This window comes from Ambystoma mexicanum, chromosome 2p, assembly GCF_040938575.1.
Source record: "Ambystoma mexicanum isolate Mex_15411 chromosome 2p, UKY_AmexF1_1, whole genome shotgun sequence".
NCBI classification, from domain to species: domain Eukaryota; kingdom Metazoa; phylum Chordata; class Amphibia; order Caudata; family Ambystomatidae; genus Ambystoma; species Ambystoma mexicanum.
The window spans coordinates 1,116,427,306-1,116,445,619 of record NC_090923.1 but is presented as its reverse complement, the minus strand read 5'-3'; the positions used below and the strand labels follow the sequence as shown (position 1 = coordinate 1,116,445,619).

At 45.5% G+C, this 18,314-nt stretch overlaps 1 protein-coding gene and 1 pseudogene across 1 annotated transcript in view; both read left to right on the top strand.

Annotated features, from left to right (window-relative positions):
- The window catches only part of LOC138567173 (transforming growth factor beta-2 proprotein-like), a 115,122-nt gene that overhangs the window by 31,682 nt on the left and 65,126 nt on the right, over positions 1-18,314 (top strand). Inside the window, exon 2 of the mRNA XM_069645143.1 lies at positions 12,020-12,183. Coding sequence (XP_069501244.1) covers positions 12,020-12,183 — 164 coding nt within the window. The remainder of the gene's footprint in view (positions 1-12,019; positions 12,184-18,314) is intronic.
- Positions 3,191-3,314, top strand: LOC138568214 (U2 spliceosomal RNA; annotated as a pseudogene).

Genomic DNA, 18,314 nt, shown 5'->3' with positions numbered 1-18,314 from the left:
GTTTGTACATCTTTTGGGCATGTCCAATGTACATTTTAAAATAACAGAATGTAATGAGCGATTGCCCTATGGCCCTGCCCACTGCGTATTACAGAACACTAAGCAGCCACTAGCCATGGTCTTCAACACAATACTAGCCAGTGGCCACAGCCTTTGGCTGTGCCGACTGTATATTCTAACAAATAAATGGGCCACTAGCCATGGCCTTTGACCTTGAGCAGTTTGTACATCTTTTGGCCATGTCCAATGTACATTTTAAAATAACAGAATGTAATGAGCGATTGCCCTTTGGCCCTGCCCACTGCGTATTACAGAACACTAAGCAGCCACTAGCCATGGTCTTCAACACAATACTAGCCAGTGGCCACAGCCTTTGGCTGTGCCGACTGTATATTCTGACATATTAATGGGCACTAGCTACGGCCTTTTGCCATGGCCACTGACTACAGCTTTCAAGGTTGCCCACGGTATATTTTAAAACAGTGACAGGCTGCAAGGCATGGCAGTTAACCATGCATATTGTAATTTTTCAACAGTAACTGACCAGTATCTATGGACTTTGGTGCTGGCCAGTGACCCCAGCCTTTGTCATGGCCAAGTCCACAGCCTAACTTGTTATTAAGGTAATCAAAGTTTTCATGAGCTAACTTATAAATGATGTTATGTCTAACTTTATTATTGATGTAATCAGTTACATACAATGCAATTACTGTTGTCACCAGTGATGGCATCAGTGATGTAATTTGTAATGTCATCATGGTTCTCATACAACATGTCATTCGTGATGTCATCTGTGATGTCAACATTGTGTTCATAGTCTGCTCAACAGCGGGCACGAAATTAAGGTGGCTTCAGCTTAATTTCCAGGGTTTTATTGCATTAAGTTCTCACCTTAACGTCCCTAACGTAATTAAAGTTGGGACAGTCTTTTCAGGATTTCGAAGTGATGGCATTTTGGAAGATGTGCAGAAACACAGTTTTAACTGAGAGGTTTTTTTGAGGGGGATATAGGAGAACCATGTTTGGGCTCTGCCAGAAGATTCCAGTTGACTCCTTTAGGCAAGAATGCCATAGCCTACCATATCCAAAGCAGCGAAGAGGTGGAGCGGCATCAATGCTGGCCTGTATCTTTCACTACAGTAGATGCACCCAATTCTAAATAATACCATGTGTAGAAGGTCATTTTCAATGTCAAATATTATTTATTTTTACACTAATTTTAGCAACATTTAGTTTTCTGGAAAACCCTTCAAAAGCAAAACCCTTTAGGCCCGAGTTTGAAACCATAGTGGGAAACCTCGAGCACTGACGTGTGCCAGCTGTGGGTTAAAGCGGAAGCACCCATGGGCACGACAAGACTTGTGTTATGTTTATGCTGTAAAATAATCCTCAAAATAAAAGAAAGTAGTTTGAACTGTAGTTCCATCTCAGCCTCATCATTGCTGCCTCTCACCCTTGTGACAAGGGGAGACAGAATTGACCCCAACAGGCTGAATAAGCTAACTCGGATAAACTATAATAAGGCAAGGCTGTCAAGAGGGCTCACAATCTACCCACAACCTGGACGGATTTCATGCAGCTTCCTTCAGGCCTTGGGTGGGCGCGTCTCATACCGATCAACTCACTGATGACACCATCAATCGACCACATGGTGACGGAACCACCATCAATAGGTTCCGATAGTGACTTAGATCGAGAGCTCCTGGGTCAGTTGCAGACAAAGAAGGAGCCCAGGGCACAAGGTGACGCATACAGGTGTCTTTGGTGTTAAGCCTGCAGACCCTGTTTGTTGTCTTGACAACCCTGTAAAGTAATTCCCAAAGTAAAACAAAGTAGTTTGAACTGCATTTCTGTCTTGGCTTGATCATTAACCCCTGTTACACCCTTGACAACACCCCTTCTGCAACCTCAGAGTGTGTCAGAAAATAATTATGATGCCACCAATATCAAGAGTAGGAATACCATTGCGCGTGCCTGTGTGCATCTCAAAAGTGGATATCACTCCATTACACATCAGGCCGTGACTTGATTTATGGGCCAGAAAAGGTGTGCAGCATTGGCATTCTTTGGTGTAAATGAAAGCAAGATGGCCCTTTTCCATTTCTATGGCAGCGACTGGAGCAGGAGTTACGCTGGACTGGAGCTTAAATATCCGGTCCTGCAGGTAAGTGGGGAGGGAGGGAGGTGGTGGAGAAGAGGTTTGGGTTTGGTTTGGGGGAGTTGGGAGTCACCAGGGAGAGGTTCCTGTTGCCTACCCACATTAAAAAAATGGCGCCACCCGCGGAAGGGCTTCGGGTGGCTGGAAGAGAGGGCGGAGAATGTATATTCTCGCCTGCTGTTCCAGCCATCTCACTGGCTAATGACCCTTCCCCGGGTGCAACTGTTTCATACCTGCTGCTCCCTAAGTGAAGAAAGAACGATTGGTAAAAAAGCCATTGAACCATTTTTCCCCTGTGAAGGTTTTATACTTAAGAGATACAATGTTTCAATGTCCTATACTTAAGAGATACAATGTTTCAATGTCCTTGCTCACAGAGGCTTTTCAATGGGAAAGCAGATTTTTCAGATTTACCAAAGCTTTTCTTGACTTCCTATTCATATGATGGAGAAACAGGATACTCCAACTCACTGCCGACTGCATCTGAGAGGGCCATCAAGAGGAAAAGGAAATCCAAAATGGTGGCAGCCCCCTATGACCCAGGTTTCATTTACCAGTGAGGCTCAGCTCAGGCTCACACCGGTTCAGACCCTCACTCAGAGTTCATTCCAGGAGGAGAGACAAGGATATAAATCAAGCAGCTCAGTCTGACTGTGGGGGTTGCGGGTGAAGGGGCTGGAGGGAGGAGTTTGGTAGCGGGTGTCGAGTAGAGAGGAGGCGGAGAGGGGATTGTGGAGGAGCACGGAGAGGGGATTGGGTGGAGACAGCAAGAGAATTGAGGCTAGAGGGTGAATATCAGGAGGGGCAGGAGGTGGTGGAGAAACATTTGAGGTTGAAGAGCAAGAATGAAGAGGGGAGGAGGAGGGGGGTGTTGAGTGAGATTAGCTAGGAACATTCCAGTGAACTAGATTGGCCACAGGCAGGAGGAGGAACGATTCAGCATTGTCTCACCAATGGTGATGGCATTTATTTCTGGTGCATTGAGGTTGTAGGTGACATGGAGATCAGGATCCTAGTAGAGGAAGATGGTTAATCGCTTCTCGGCCTTTTGGCGAAGATCAAGTGTAGTATCTGTTCTTATCAGTTTAATATCTGATACGCCCTCTATCTGGGAACAAACAATAAAAAAATAAAAAGAGGAAGATGGTCAGCTCTGGAGTGTCTGTGAAGGACTCAAGGACTGGTGGAGAATGTGGGAGATGAGAAAGATTCTGAAACTCTTTGGCATCCGGCTAACTGAGGCTCAGCGTCTGACAACACTGAGCTCCTCAGATCACGAAGCCTGGCCTGGTCTTTTGGTTGTTAGATAATCATGGACTACAGAAGCCCCTTAATCCCTGCAGATTGGTGGTTCACCTCAGGAGGGAGAGGCGAAAGGACAGAGACTTTGACTTTGTAGTTCTTGCCTACACCTTTTGACAACTGGATAATCAATCTGGTGTAAATAAACTACACTTGAGTACTGAAATGCCATTGTATGCCTCTTTGTGTCCCACTTGACTTCATGACAAAGTTAAACGCAAAGCCATCACAAATGGTTGGGGTATATTAGACATCTTTTACAGGAAACAAAACTTTACAAACATAATAAGCCCATGAAACATGAAACTGACAACACAGACACACTTATAACGCCCCGTGAGGTGGATTGACACAGACACATAGTTTGGCAGTGCTAATGTCCGACTTGCACACATGGAGTGCCTGTGTATTGTTCCTGACTTTTGAACATCCGGTGCCTCTGTACGAGTGGTAGATGTACCCTCACCTGCATTTTGCACCCTTGGACGGTATTTCCTAGAGGTACTATCCTCTTTAGGCAAAATCAGACTGGCGCTGAGCTTTTAAGATCAAGAGGACTCCAGTGTTTGTGTCAGTGAAGGATCCGAGGTTATTGGTCGTGTGCACTGTGTCTTGTTGCAAAAATGGCAACTATTGTTCTACACTTATTGCTTCCACGCTTGTCAGTGTGTCGACTAATTCATTCAACTTTTCAACATTTGCGCTAGGGATGTGCAGCTCTTCCCCGGTGGTGATGCGATCAGCTTGTGCAAGTCGCTGCTCTTTCTTCTTGTTTCCACTGTATCTGACATCTCACTCCTGACGAGAAGCCTTTTTTCCAGCTTTATCAATTCTGAGGGTATTCACATTTTTAACATTATAGCATTACCACGTCACTTCCCTCCACCTCTGGCAGACCAGGTGTTCTAGACAATTACTGGACATTCTAGACAATTACTGGACAATTATTCAACTGGCTCATTGTTCTTGGGTATAGCCATATCCGAGAGGAGGTGTTGGCACACTACTTCGGTCCTATGTGACAATGTCCTCTGGGAAAAAGTCGCCAGGTAGGTGACTTCTATCTCTGCACCCCTAAAAGACTCCCCCCACATATTATAGGCTGTGTAAACTGTTCTATTCTAACTCCCGTCCTAGAATATTTGGGGAAAGTGCTTGATTTTCGTACGAGTGCAATTTTGGGGAAATGTCGCCACCAGGTGACTTTTTCTCTGCATGCCACTACTTCCTCTTCCTGATTTGGTGCTGAGCCCTGGTGGTCTTCTGAGCTCTCGAATTCAGGAAAGTCATCCTCAGGCTCCATCACATCATCACCAAACGCAATGCAAACAGCAGAGACATTCAAATTGAACACTCACTTTCAACACAGACCCCCCAAAGTTAGCATGTTCCTCGCATGACACCTAATATGTCCATCTTCTTTCGTGGAATAAACGCCAGACACCCCGGTCAGACTTCTTGTGTCCAATATGGCAAACACTCTGGTTTCCACAACAGGGTAGATAGGTTAATTCAGAACATCTCCTCCTGTCCTCATGGCAAGTGCTTTCACCTGGATGTATTTCTTGCTTACCTGCTGTCTTAGGAGCATGTCATCTTTTTTCATCTCATCGTCTATTCGCCTGGTAGTTGATGCCACATTTTCTCAGGTGGCGATTTGATCTTTGATAGCTGTCTTCACAGTGGGCAGGTGGACAAACGGGAACCGCCTTCTGGGCCAACTTTTGGCCACTACAATTTTCAAGTTGTTTTCAGAACATTTCAGTTTTCTTTCATGCCCTCTTCCAAATGCTGATGGCATTTTAAAATAAATACTAGATCCCGAGCTGCAAAAAATTGATTGTAAGAAATGCCTGTGCCTTTCCTCCTTCATTTGGTAATATCAAGCCAAGAACAACTGCAATGAATAGAGGTTAAAGCCAACAATGGAAAAGGGACTAAACGTCTACATCAACAAACACATGCAGTCCGCAGTGTTTTCTGAGCATCTATTTATATTTTTCCCAATGTACCGTGGTGTGGTCAGATGCTTGACCCCAAAATAGCAGCTGAGTTGCTTTCATGAAGGCCATGATCGTTTAATAGACAAGTGTCTTTCCTCTGGTCAGTGGAGTGCCTTATGCAGTGCTGGGAGACTGGGGACAGGGCATGCAGAAACCAGCATCAGGTGGTCCTCTCCACTTCTGCAAAACATTATGGTGCTGATAGCCAATGTGTCACAGAGCCCCATCACCATGGCTGTTGTGCTAAACTACAAATGCTCCCCTCAGCTGTGCTGCCTGAAGGTGAATGTAATGTAAGCAAGTATGGGAGGGGAGCATCACATCAAACAGAGTGCTGAGGGATGGGGAAGCAGCAACTCTGGGTCAGTCGCTGGCATCCCAGACTCAAAACAATGTGCATCCATTGAAAGCTGTAGGAACGTGCTGATCGTGTGCGTTCCACCTAACGCACTAGGTCACAGTGGCAGGGGCGTTGCTAGGGGGGGGATAAGGGGGCTATAGCCCCTGATCTTTTGGTTGTAGCCCCGGATAGAATCTCAGGAGCTACAGCCAAAAGACTAGCTAGCCCCCAGTCCCAACAGTTCCAACATCAGCTTAGCCCCGGGTCTTTTCCAGACCTAGAAACTCCCCTGCACAGTGGAGACCTTCCAATGGATGTGAAATCAAGGATCCATGCTCCTCAATGCATTATTGTCAAATCAGCCGCCATCTTGAAACAATGTCTTTGGAATTTAGCTTGATCTGAGGGATTACAAAATTGTGCCATGCACTTAGTTGCTTCTTTTTCTCCTGTCAGGATTCAGTCTTCTCCTCCTGCCTTCCGTTTGGGATTGTGTGCTTCTTTCCATCCCTCCAAATGTGACCGGGTGATTCCTTGTTTCCTTTGAGTGGTTTCACACACCTTTAACTCAGTGTAAATTTGGTGTTCCTTTTTCTTGAGATAGCAAGCTGTGTTTCTCTTCTTTTTTCCCATAAATGTGAATGGTGGTGGGTCTTTCTTGTATGATAATTGTTTCTCTTTCCCCCGCATGGGGTTCAGCTGTTAAACGTCATGTTTAAACAGATATGATTGGTTGTTGCGCTTCCTATTCCTCCAAAGGTTCTGGAAAGTTCACGAACTGTGCAACTGACAATAGGTCGTTCCTGTGTGGACCTTTGTGATCCTTCCATCAGTCTCCCTCTTGACCCTGTAGGCAGGAGTGCCACCAGTCTTACCTCATGTTTTCCCTCTATGCCCAGGGATGCTTAAGAGGAGCCAACACCGTTTCATGAGGCAGCATGGATGTGTGACTCCAGCTTATTTCACAATATAACTCTTCACAGCTTCCATCAGACCTGCCTAACCTCAGGGTTTTTCTCGGAGCCTCTGCGTTTTCATTCTCTTTTCCGGGTCTCCGGGGAGGAGTATGAAACCTCCGGAACTGTTAGGGCTTCAATAAAATGCAGGGCAGTGTCTGCCCTCACTCTGCAGTGATCGGAGGCTGCCTGGGAGACAACGCTGCTCGGGCGGCAAACTCCACAGGTCTCCACTGGGGCAACGTAAACAATGAACACCTCAGCGTCAGTGGCCAGCGATAAGAGCCGAGGGGGGCATTCGAATGGCCAAATAAATCTCCACATACATATCCACTCAGGGCTTTGTTTGAAGGAAAAACCATGCAAACGGTCATCTCAATTCTGCTTTCCTGTTTTGACGCACAAAGGAGAGTTTGCGTTCATGCAGAATTTTACATTGTTCTCACGCTAACCACAAATAATGATGCCTGCGATAACACACACGCAGGCAAACCTATCACACTATCCTTTGTTATGCGGCTTTAAAAGGTGTCAATTACTACAATTATACTGTTTTCCTTAACATATTTCTATAAAGATTTATGTTTTTTGTCATGATGTTTTATTATGACTTATGTTCTGCTGGTAATTTTTTATAAAACAGAAACTTCTTAAAAGACAAACATTAACACAAAACTGCCAACCACACCTGAGAAGATATGCAGTGAAGTACTAAAATTGCAGACTGCTCTCAAATCCTGTCATCACTTAGCTGGAGTGAATCACTTAGCTGGAGTGAATCACTTAGCTGGAGTGAATCACTTAGCTGAAGTGAATCACTTGGCTGGAGTGAATCACTTGGCTGGAGTGAATCACTTAGCTGGAGTGAATCACTTAGCTGAAGTGAATCAGCTGAATTGAATCACTTAGCTGAAGTGAATCAGCTGAAGTGAATCAGCTGAAGTGAAACACTTAGCTGGAGTGAATCAGCTGAAGTGAATCACTTAGCTGGTGAATCACTTAGCTGAAGTGAATCACTTAGCTGGTGAATCACTTAGCTGAAGTGAATCACTTAGCTGGAGTGAATCACTTGGCTGGAGTGAACCACTTGGCTGGAGTGAATCACTTAGCTGAAGTGAATCACTTAGCTGGAGTGAATCACTTAGCTGAAGTGAATCAGCTGAATTGAATCACTTAGCTGAAGTGAATCAGCTGGAGTGAATCACTTAGCTGAAGTGAATCACTTGGCTGGAGTGAATCACTTGGCTGGAGTGAATCACTTGGCTGGAGTGAATCACTTAGCTGAAGTGAATCACTTAGCTGGAGTGAATCACTTAGCTGAAGTGAATCAGCTGAATTGAATCACTTAGCTGAAGTGAATCAGCTGAAGTGAATCAGCTGAAGTGAAACACTTAGCTGGAGTGAATCAGCTGAAGTGAATCACTTAGCTGGTGAATCACTTAGCTGAAGTGAATCACTTAGCTGGAGTGAATTACTTAGCTGAAGTGTCCGATCCTGGGCTAATCACTTTTTCTCACTGTCCCTTAGCTACAGATTTTAATGAAAAATGTGTGAATTCTGCTTTTGCCCTACAAAGATGAATATTTAAACAGAGCACTGTTGTGTAATTGCTTTTAATTAACAAACCAGGAATGCTTAAATATATCTGTGGCGAGGGAGAGACTTACGGGTGCCGCAAGGCGTGGCTGCACCGCACGCGGCAAACATCTCTGGGTTTTTGGTTTTCCAATGTAGGCAGGTATGGCTTCCATCACTGCTGAGTCTGAACCACGTGTCAAATAGAAGCCTTGCAGTACTGCTGAACATCCGGTGTTACCCGTTGCAATGCTTCTACAGTATTGAAATCTTATATTTATTCATTTTACTAGAAATATTCATCAACGTGCTGTGCTTGCCAAATTCATGAAAGCAGCACATTCATCCCCCTCTGGGTTCGCCTGCTCCTGGAGCAGGCCAGATCTCCTTGCGACCTACATTAATACCACTCCCAGGTCTCTATGCTAGATGTCGCTGAAGAGCCTCTACCTGGCCTTATTGGACTAAGCAATGTGCTCTGCTAAGTAGCAGGTTCTGGGAGAGTGAGGGGAAACTCCCACAACAGGCCCGCAACCCCAGCCCCCATCACCACTCAGCAAAGCCCACCTGCTCAGAAGTCACTGTGGGCAGCTAGGCCAGGTGGCCCACCACATCCACTGGCTAGATCCGAATCAGACTGTTCTGATGCTACCCTACAAAGTGCAGCGCCTGGAAGTCTCCAAGGTAGGGCAGTGCAGTGGCCCACTCCCCTCCCCCACCCTTCCTGCTGCCTTCCCCATCAGTTGATTACCTACTGACTCAAGGAGTGTAGCCTTGCAGGTGCCATCCACAGGAATATCCTTGCACCTCTCTTCTGGTCCCCTGTCCAGGGCAACCCTCTGCAGCCTGTGCATCTTCCCTCTCCCCCTTAGTAACTCAGAGACACAATACACTCATCCTCACACCTCTTATTGGTGCACCTCTCACACAACACACTCACTCATCCATCCTGTAACTCGGAATTGCAGGGCTTCACTCAAATGTATCACACATCCGCAAGACCAATTTCTAATAAACTATTCATTCTTCATTTACATACGTCATTATCACAAACCCTCAAAACAAGACATTTCTTTCGGAAGCCCAAACGTTCCTTTTCCAGAGACTGAACACGCCTACCCAAAATGGCAGAGCAGTGTCCACCACTTAGCAGGGCGTAGAACAGATACGCGCAGCGGTACTGGGAAGGGCGTACGACATATGAGTCTGAGCCCGTCCTCCCCAAACGATTGCTACTTCAGCCTAACAGGGGAGCAGTGGAGCCCCCCCCCCCCCACCACCCACAAGGACAGAGGGACTGATCAGATGTTTTCAAACCAGGCCCCCCCATTAGATCAATGCACCTCTGAGGCTTGTTCCTGACCCATACCTCATACCCACTCACTCCTGAACAACAAGGCGAATCCACAACCCCAACCCGCTGCAGCCAGTCGATGATCCTATTCGGCAACACATCAGGGCAGAGACCAAACACCCAGGTAAATACCCAAGGGGGTTTCCCTTGACCACCAAAACATCTGCCTGTGCCTTACACCAGTTCAAACACTGCACATACATGCACATATCACTCCCCAGACACCTTAGTGAGGCAAATGGCAGACAGCACAAATTCACCCAGAATGAAGTGCCCGTGGTTCCTTCGATACTCAATGGACCTCACACAGTACCAACCTACACCCACAACAAGAACTGTCTTCCCCCAGCTCACATCAGACAGACTGTTCTGCACATCCCAAAACATTTCACACAGTACCCTGACTCAATTATCTCCATATGTAGTGGCGTTGGGGAGAGTCACATCCCCAAGCCAACCACCTGCACACTTCCAAATAAAGAACACCTAGCCCCATTGTTCTCTCTCTCTCTCTCTCTCTCTCTCTCTCTCTCTCTCTCTCTTTCTCTCTCTCTCTCACACACACACCCACTAGAACAACCATCTCAGCCCACCTATCGCTTCCAGAATAGGGAAACCGTCAACTACTAACATGGTAGTAGTCTATTTGTTCCAACATATTTGGCCGAATGGTACATTTGGCCTGTACCATTCGACCGAATATATTCGACCAAATTGGCTAATACATAGCAAACATGTGGAGCAGGGTTGTAGGGGTGTCCCCCGCTCCCCATGATCGGTGTGTATTGGCCTTGTGGGGTGGTGGGGGTGTCCCCTGCTTCCACGATATTGGAGGCGGGGGATGAAAAAAAAAGAAAAAGGGGCCCTGTGGTGTCGGATCCAACCCCGCGTTGGAAGACCGGATCTGAAGCCGCAGAACAGAAGTGGACCAGGCGGTGAGGTAACAGGTAAGTGCGGGGTGGTGAATGTTTAATTTTTTTTGACTCCCGCAAAGCTGACCACATGCAACACCATATGATATGATGATGCATGCGGTCAGTTTTCTTCAGTCTATTTTTTATGACCGATTTTCTTCCGGTCAAATCTCCCTAAACCACTAATATGACACTGTCATGTTTGCGAAGATTGCAAGACCAAACCTCCCGTAATCTCTCAGCCTTAGGAAAACCCACAACTTCAGAACACAATACCCATTGGCACCTAAAAGGATGGTAAATGGTGTGATAACTGAGATTACCCTCTGCAAGAAGAGGCTTTGTACATAGTGCGGGTTGCACTTCATGAATTCTGCACAAGATAACATAATGTAACATTCCAATACATGTGTGTCTCGGTGTGCCTCTTTCCTCCAGATATGGTATAGTGTTCCTGGATGTGATGATCTCGTTCACTTTCGCTGGATGTGATTGCGTGGTGTTCTTTTTGTTACTCCTGATGTGACTGGGAGTTGCACATCCTCGGTCTCCAAATGTCCTTATGTGTTTATCTTTCTTTGTGTGTGGTTGGGTGTTACTCTCTTGCCAGATTTCTTTTATTCAATGTGTTTGAGGTTTTTACGTTGTCTCTTACTCCAGGTCCGATTGGGAGTTGGCCCTCTTCTTCACTCAAACTCCAGATGCAATTGGCGCTGTTTTCTTGTTCTACGAACGTGTTTGATCTTTTTTTCCTGTTTCCATCAGTTTTTGGTCATTGCCTTGCCTTTGTCCTTCGATGTACTTGAGCGTTGTGTCTACAGGTGTGGCTTGGTGTTTCACTATCTTCAGGCGTGTGGGTGTTTCTCTGTTACCAGAGCTGATCAGTTTCTTCTCCTCTTTTGCAAATGTGATTTGCTGTTTTGCTCCCTCTTCTGCCAGATGTAATGGCTCCAGATACATTTGGGTGTTGCGCATCCCCTCACTCCAGATGTGACTTGAGGTTTCTTGTATTTTCTTGAGATGAGATCGGGTGTTGGCTTCAATTTTTCTCCAGATGTGTTCTTTTCTCCTCGTACTGAGTGCCATTCTTACCATTGCCCACAATGTGATTTAGAGTTCCTCCCTTCTTTGAGGGATGCAAGAGTGTTTGCTTTCTCTAGGTGTGACAGCCTCTTTTACTTATTCTCAAATTAAATGATCATCTTCTCTGTTTGCCCAGAAGCAGAGTGCCACTATCCGCCTATTTACTTGGATGCAAATGGGTTTTCCTAACGCATATATTTCTTAACTCGACATATTTTACTGGGTGTCACGTTCTTTCGCATAATGGAGTGCTTGAGAGGGAGAAAGCGGATATATTCGATGCTCAGACCCTCTTATCATTCTGTGATTAAAGTATGTCCTTTTCTGTCCACAGATCTGATACCCACCAGCCAGATAAGCCCATTCTTCCGCATAGTACGGTTTGATGTCTCATCGCTGGAGAAGAATGCCAGCAACTTGGTGAAAGCCGAGCTTCGGATCTTCAAGGTTCCTAACCTTAAGTCTAGGGTTACTGAGCAGAGGGTGGAGCTCCACCAGGTAATACATGGTACTTTCTACTGTGAGTCTTCCAGAGCCACTCCATGCAATATTCTTGTTCTGAGCACAAGAGCTGTGTACACCCATAAACCCATCGTCCAATGATGAACACTCCTACGAACACCCAGCCTCTTGCCACCATACAATCCTACATAGTCACCATCCCTCATAGCAAGCACTCATACAAACAAGCAGTTGAGCGCGGAGGTAATGGCAGGCTAGGTTGGGGTAAAGCCAGGGGTCCAGAGCCTTCAGGAACAACCGCAGTGAGTCCATTCCTCCCATCCTGGGGGCGGAAAGTCAAGCAAGGCCTCTTCTGAGCAGCTTGCCAAGATGGCAGTTTGTGGTGCCCCACATGAAGCAGAGCCCCTGTTGGTGCCAGGCAGCACATCTGCTCACTGTGAGGTGGGTCATCTCCATCGCTACTGCTATCATGGCAGAGCCCGAATCCTCATTCCATTGAGGTGTCACAGTGTGAACTTCCCTTGGATAGACCGGTGAGAGGCCTAGGAAGGCAGAGTTCAGCTTGGCCCTGGCAGCCTTCTCCCGATCCCGTACCCAACAGAGTATCATGGCAACAGAGAGGTCTGTAAGAACCAATGGGCGGTAAGGAGGAAGCAATAAAGGTTGAACAAGCACAATATGCTTTGAAGAGCATTAATTGGGCAATCACACATGAGGAGGACACACTATATTATAGAGGGGGCGAATTTAAGGGTCTTTTACATTCCACACCCGGTCTGACTTTATAAGCAAGACCCTCTCCATTGCAATGCAGACGGCGTCTGATACACCACATTCATTAAGATTGGTGGTGCAAGGGTTGCGCATCCTGCCCCCCCTACTTGATTTACAACCAAATAACACACCCTGGAACATGCATAACCTGGAGTCAATTTGCGAAAGTGAGTAAGTGTTTGCCCAGCTTGCACACCCAGGGTGTACCCAGAAGGTAGAGCATTATCATTAATCATGGACTCCCGTCAACCCCCTAGAGGGGTCCCCCAGAGTTCACAAGCAGCGTCCTCTTTAGGTATTCGCACACCAGATCCAGATGAGGACACTGCAGCAGCCACAAAGGGTGATGTATCCCACCTACTGTCAGCTCCGAAACATGATATTCACCTCAGTGTAGGATTTCCGTGACTCACTCAGTGAATTTAACTTCAATGCCCAAGGAGTGGAGAAACGAATAGATGACCTAGAATCAGCCTCTGCAACCACTCACACAACCAAGACCCTAGAACTAAAAGTCATGGAACTGGAAGAGCAGCAACACCAGTTAGAAGAAAAACTGCAAGATGGTGATAATTGCTCACAAAGAAATAACATTGGCCTTTGGGGGATCCGCAAAGAAATATCCAACGCAGATTTGGAAGATTGCACCATCCACTATATACATCAATTATTGGAGATAATCCGGCTGTGGACTGTACCATAGACCACATCCATAGAGTCTTTACTGTTTTACAACATTAAAAAGGGTTGATCCCTGATGTCCTGGCAAGAGTACACTATTTTAAATCAAAATAATTGATATTGCAGAAGGTCAGGTACCAGGACTCGATCTCTTTCAGAGGAGCATCCAAAAAGCTCTTTCAAGACTTAGTTCCATGTACAATAATGCTGCATCGACACACGAGACGCCTCAAAGCATGGCTACAACAAGGAAAGGTGATTTACAACGGAGGTCATGCCTTGAATATCATATTTTTCTATGAGGGGACAGTTTTCTTCTTTAAAAGTGGCAATGGAGACACTTAACATCCCTCCCGGGAAGCTCAATCTCCCGGAGGACCAGGAGGGTCCTCATCAAAGCCAACGCGGTCCCAGCAGTCAAACCGCAGACAGGAGGTGAAAACTGAGAACTTCTTTGATGGATAGGTGTGAACGGAGCACTGCCTACACCATTCAAACCTGAACCCGGTTCAATCTCAAGCGCAAAGATCAGAAAAAGCAGGCACCCTCTTCCGACCCACCGACATAACGTTTACATGCATGTCTAATTCATTAGGAATCACAATACTGAAATGTTATCATCCGGCCACATCAGAAGCTCGCACTCCTCTTAGGTCTAGCACCATACATATTTCTCTGATGGGGTCCGGAAAATTATTATTTTGTTGTTTGTTTTATATTCGCCTAAGCATGTTGTTATTAATATACTAAAGAAGTGGTTATTCAAGTCTGTGGGTACACATGAGGTAAGACACTTATTAATGTTTCTTGAATGTTCTTCATGGTTAGAAAACAGGAGTTTAACAACAGAGGGCTAAAATAACAGTAGGGAGTAGGCGGTTCAGAGTAGACTTGGCGTAGGAAATCAAAAGAGCCAATCACTTCCCTCAAGCACAAGTCATAAATCATTGCACTACCAATTTTCCCCCTTCATGATACATTGACTGAGAGGAGGTTGAGGCCTTAGTTTTCTGGAAATTAATGAACAAGCTTAAATTAATATCATTAAATGTTCAAGGGCTAATTCCCCAATGAAAAGAAAGGGTGTTTTTAGCAAGAACCAAGAATTGGGGATCTACCTCAAAACATCGAAAATTTCACTGCAAATCCTGTAACATCCGTTTAAAACTTTTTAACCCATTTCACTGCAAGTATATGCGGGGGAGCGCCCCACACCCATATTCTCCCATCTTAATCATGACCCAACTCCTACCCTCATCTATAATTACGGTGAAACTTGTTGATAAAAATCTAATGATATGGGATTCGCAGTAATGTGATTAGATGTTTTGGTACAATGCCAAATTGGGAGTAGATAAAGCCCTATTACAGGAAACATACCTCCGTATAGGAAACAGCCATCGCTTAAGGAGTAGATCATTCCCCAGCCGATACCTCGCCTCCTCTGTATACAAAAACTGTGGGGTGGCCATTTTAATCAAGAGAAGGCTGAATTTTAGGAAATTAGTTGAAGTAAAACCAGACCAGTTAGAGGGTTGGGTTCAACATGCAGATTGGAGAGGAGATTTTATCCATCTTCTCGTTATATGTCTCTAATAAACATTAAGAAAATTACTTTTTTAGGATCTTCCCATATATAGCTCAATTTTAAAAGGGAAAGATGATTATAGGAATAGACCTCAATTCAGTTTTCTAACCAGAATTAGATAAATACAGCCCTCATCCCTACCAAGGACCGCTCCCCCCTCCAACCCTTCTGCAAGCCATAGAGGATTTCCATCTGCTGGACATATGGAGGCACCCTCATGCTGGAACCTGAGAGTACATGCACTTTTCACATATCCATCAGAGCCTCTCCAGAATTGATTATTTCCTGATTTCCCATCTATTAACACCCAAAGTTCCATCCTCCTCATTCTAGCTAGCAACAGTATCATGCACCAAATTCTTTTCTGTTGTATTTAGAGGGTCAGTATGCGGACAAGACCACCTTTTGGCAGATACATGATTCCATAATGCAGGATCCTGCCATCTGAGCCTCGGTAGAATCTGGAATAACTTAATACTTCCAAGACTATTCTATTGAGGAAACTCCTTTAGAGACCAGGTGGGAATCTTTTAAACCCAACATCTGAGGAGAGGTGATAAGCCTTGCGTCAAATAGGAAAACAGCTTTAACAGCTAAACACAAAGAAATTGAGAACCAGGTGCCAGCCGTTGAATCCCAATATAAGGACAGTGGATCTTGAAAAGTTTACAGGCAGCCTCAAACTGCTAGATCCAAAATTAATGGCACTATGGGCCTCTGAAGCATCATACACATCATTAAAAATGAAATCATTTTATTTTAGCACATCAAATAAAACCTCTAGAGTGCTAGCCTACGAATTAAGAACTTATGAGATGATGAAACAGGATAGCAAAGCTTCAAGACTCAAATGGCCAACTTCAATACACAGAGATGGCTAAATTAGAAATATTGACCAAGTACTACTGTACACTATTCTCCCCAGACCAGTTAGAGGATCGGGCTAGAAGAATATTCTTAAAATGCTTTAAACGCCCACCCTTACTGTCTTTGGATAAAATAAATTTACAAACTGCAATCACATTAGAAGAAGTCACCCAGTTAAAAACAGTCTTCCCATTAACAAGTCGCAGGGTCCTGGTGGCTTCTCGGTTCTATTTTATAAGCAGTTTGCAACCATCTTAACCCCACACCTTGTAGAAATGTACAATAGCTTCCTTACTGCCCGAGCAGTTACACCACCAGTGGAGGAATCAACCATAACCCTTTTGGCAAAGCCGGGAAAGGACACCCCCTGTAGAGAATCATACTGGCTGATAGCCGTATTGAATTATGAAGCCAGAATCCATTAAAAAATTCAATCCATTACATCATCCTGTCAAAGCAACAGTGTCCCCCAGTTTAATACATGCGGATCAGATGAGATTTATCCTGGGCCGCCAAACCTATAATAGCATCCGCAGAGCTATAAATATAATTGACTATGTGAATTATCAAAAAATGTCACTAGCCCTACTATCAGTAGACGTTGAAAAGGCATTCCATTCAACGGCATCAATTGGACGTAACTACAAAAACTGTTTACCCTATTCAGCTTTGGACCAAATTTCATCGCTTATATTTGAGCTAAAGGGCTTTATCAAATTGCATACTCTTGGGACGGGGCACCCGACAAGGATGCCCCTATCCCCACTGCTCTTCGCCCCCTCCATGTAGCCTCTTGCTCAGCTAGTGAGACAGTTGTGTGAAACCTGAAGGTGTCTCACCCACTGGTCCCCAGGGATCTGTCATCCAGGTGGCCAGGACATGACCATTGCTTTTGGATCCAGTTCCTGGGGGTGGACCAGTGCAGGAGGATCACCTGAGTGAGTGGTCTTCGGAGAGTGGGAGTGGGAGTGGGACACCGGATGGTGAGACGTGGTGTCCCCTTCCCTGTGACACCTTTACCCCATCCTACCAAGTAGGATACTTAGGAGCTCAACCCTCCCCCCTTCCCAACATGAACACTTTCTCTCGACAGTTCACTATGAGAGAAAACAGACTAACACCTGATTCATAAACTTGACATGTCCCGATACAATGGTCAGGCAGGTTCAGGCAATTACTGACCATTACACATACCTGACATCCATTACACTTCCCCACACGGATAAAAGGCGGAGCGCGAGAGCACACTCTGAGCGAGGCAAAGCACACGAGGAAGCAGCAGTTCCAAGATGGCAGCTTAATACAAGGCGAAAAATGGCAAAACAGAAAATGTAAGACCAGGAAACAAGGTTGAAGAATCATGCATTGTGTGTTGGAGGTACCCCGGGCTCTCCCACGTCGATAGTCTAGGTGGGGAGAATCGTTTGCTGCCCTGGTACTGTCCTTGGCTCCTACAACAAAACAGCGCCAGTGAAGTCCGCTCAGCCAGTGAGTTGGGGAGACTGATAACAGAACGCTCTGTGTTGAAGCCAAGGTTGCAAGCGGCACCATTGTATAGTGAACGCTGAAGCGAACAGTGTATGAAACCTATGTGATAATCAACGCAAGTAAAATTGAACAACAGATGAGTGATTGAACTTTGAAGCCAAGATAAGATACCTTAGACAGAGTGGTCTGGCACCGTGTGCATGCCCATTCGAAAGTCTCTGTAAGGTATCCAACTGAAAGTTGGCAAAAGCGAAAGAGTGACACAGATTTGTGAATCGAAGTGGCCATTCAACGGGTCAAGCTAAATCTGGTGCACAATCAAAAGTCTTTGATTTTAATAGGGTAAAGAACGTTGATGACAAAGTAGATGAAGTTGGTAAGAGACTGGCGGAGGGAGATCAGCTGATAGCTTTTGGTTAAAACAAGTTTGAGTTAAAAAGTTAAATTGAAATTTGTCCTAGCCCGGTGGAGGGAGACTAATTGAACATTGTGTTAAGAGGATCTGAGCCCGGCTGAGGGGGATACGGGGTGAACCGTGAATCACCCAAGAAATTGGCTGCATGAATATCTGACGAGCATTGTGTTAAGAGGATCTGAGCCCGGCTGAGGGGGATCCGAGGTGAATTTTGAATCGCCTGAGTTAGTGAGTACTTGTGAAATCCTAAGAGGAAAATATCTTATTGTTTGTTTGTCGCATCAGGCCCTCTGAAAGAAGAGACTTTGAAAGGCAAAGAGACTTGGGGCCTCATTATGACTTTGGAGGCAGCCA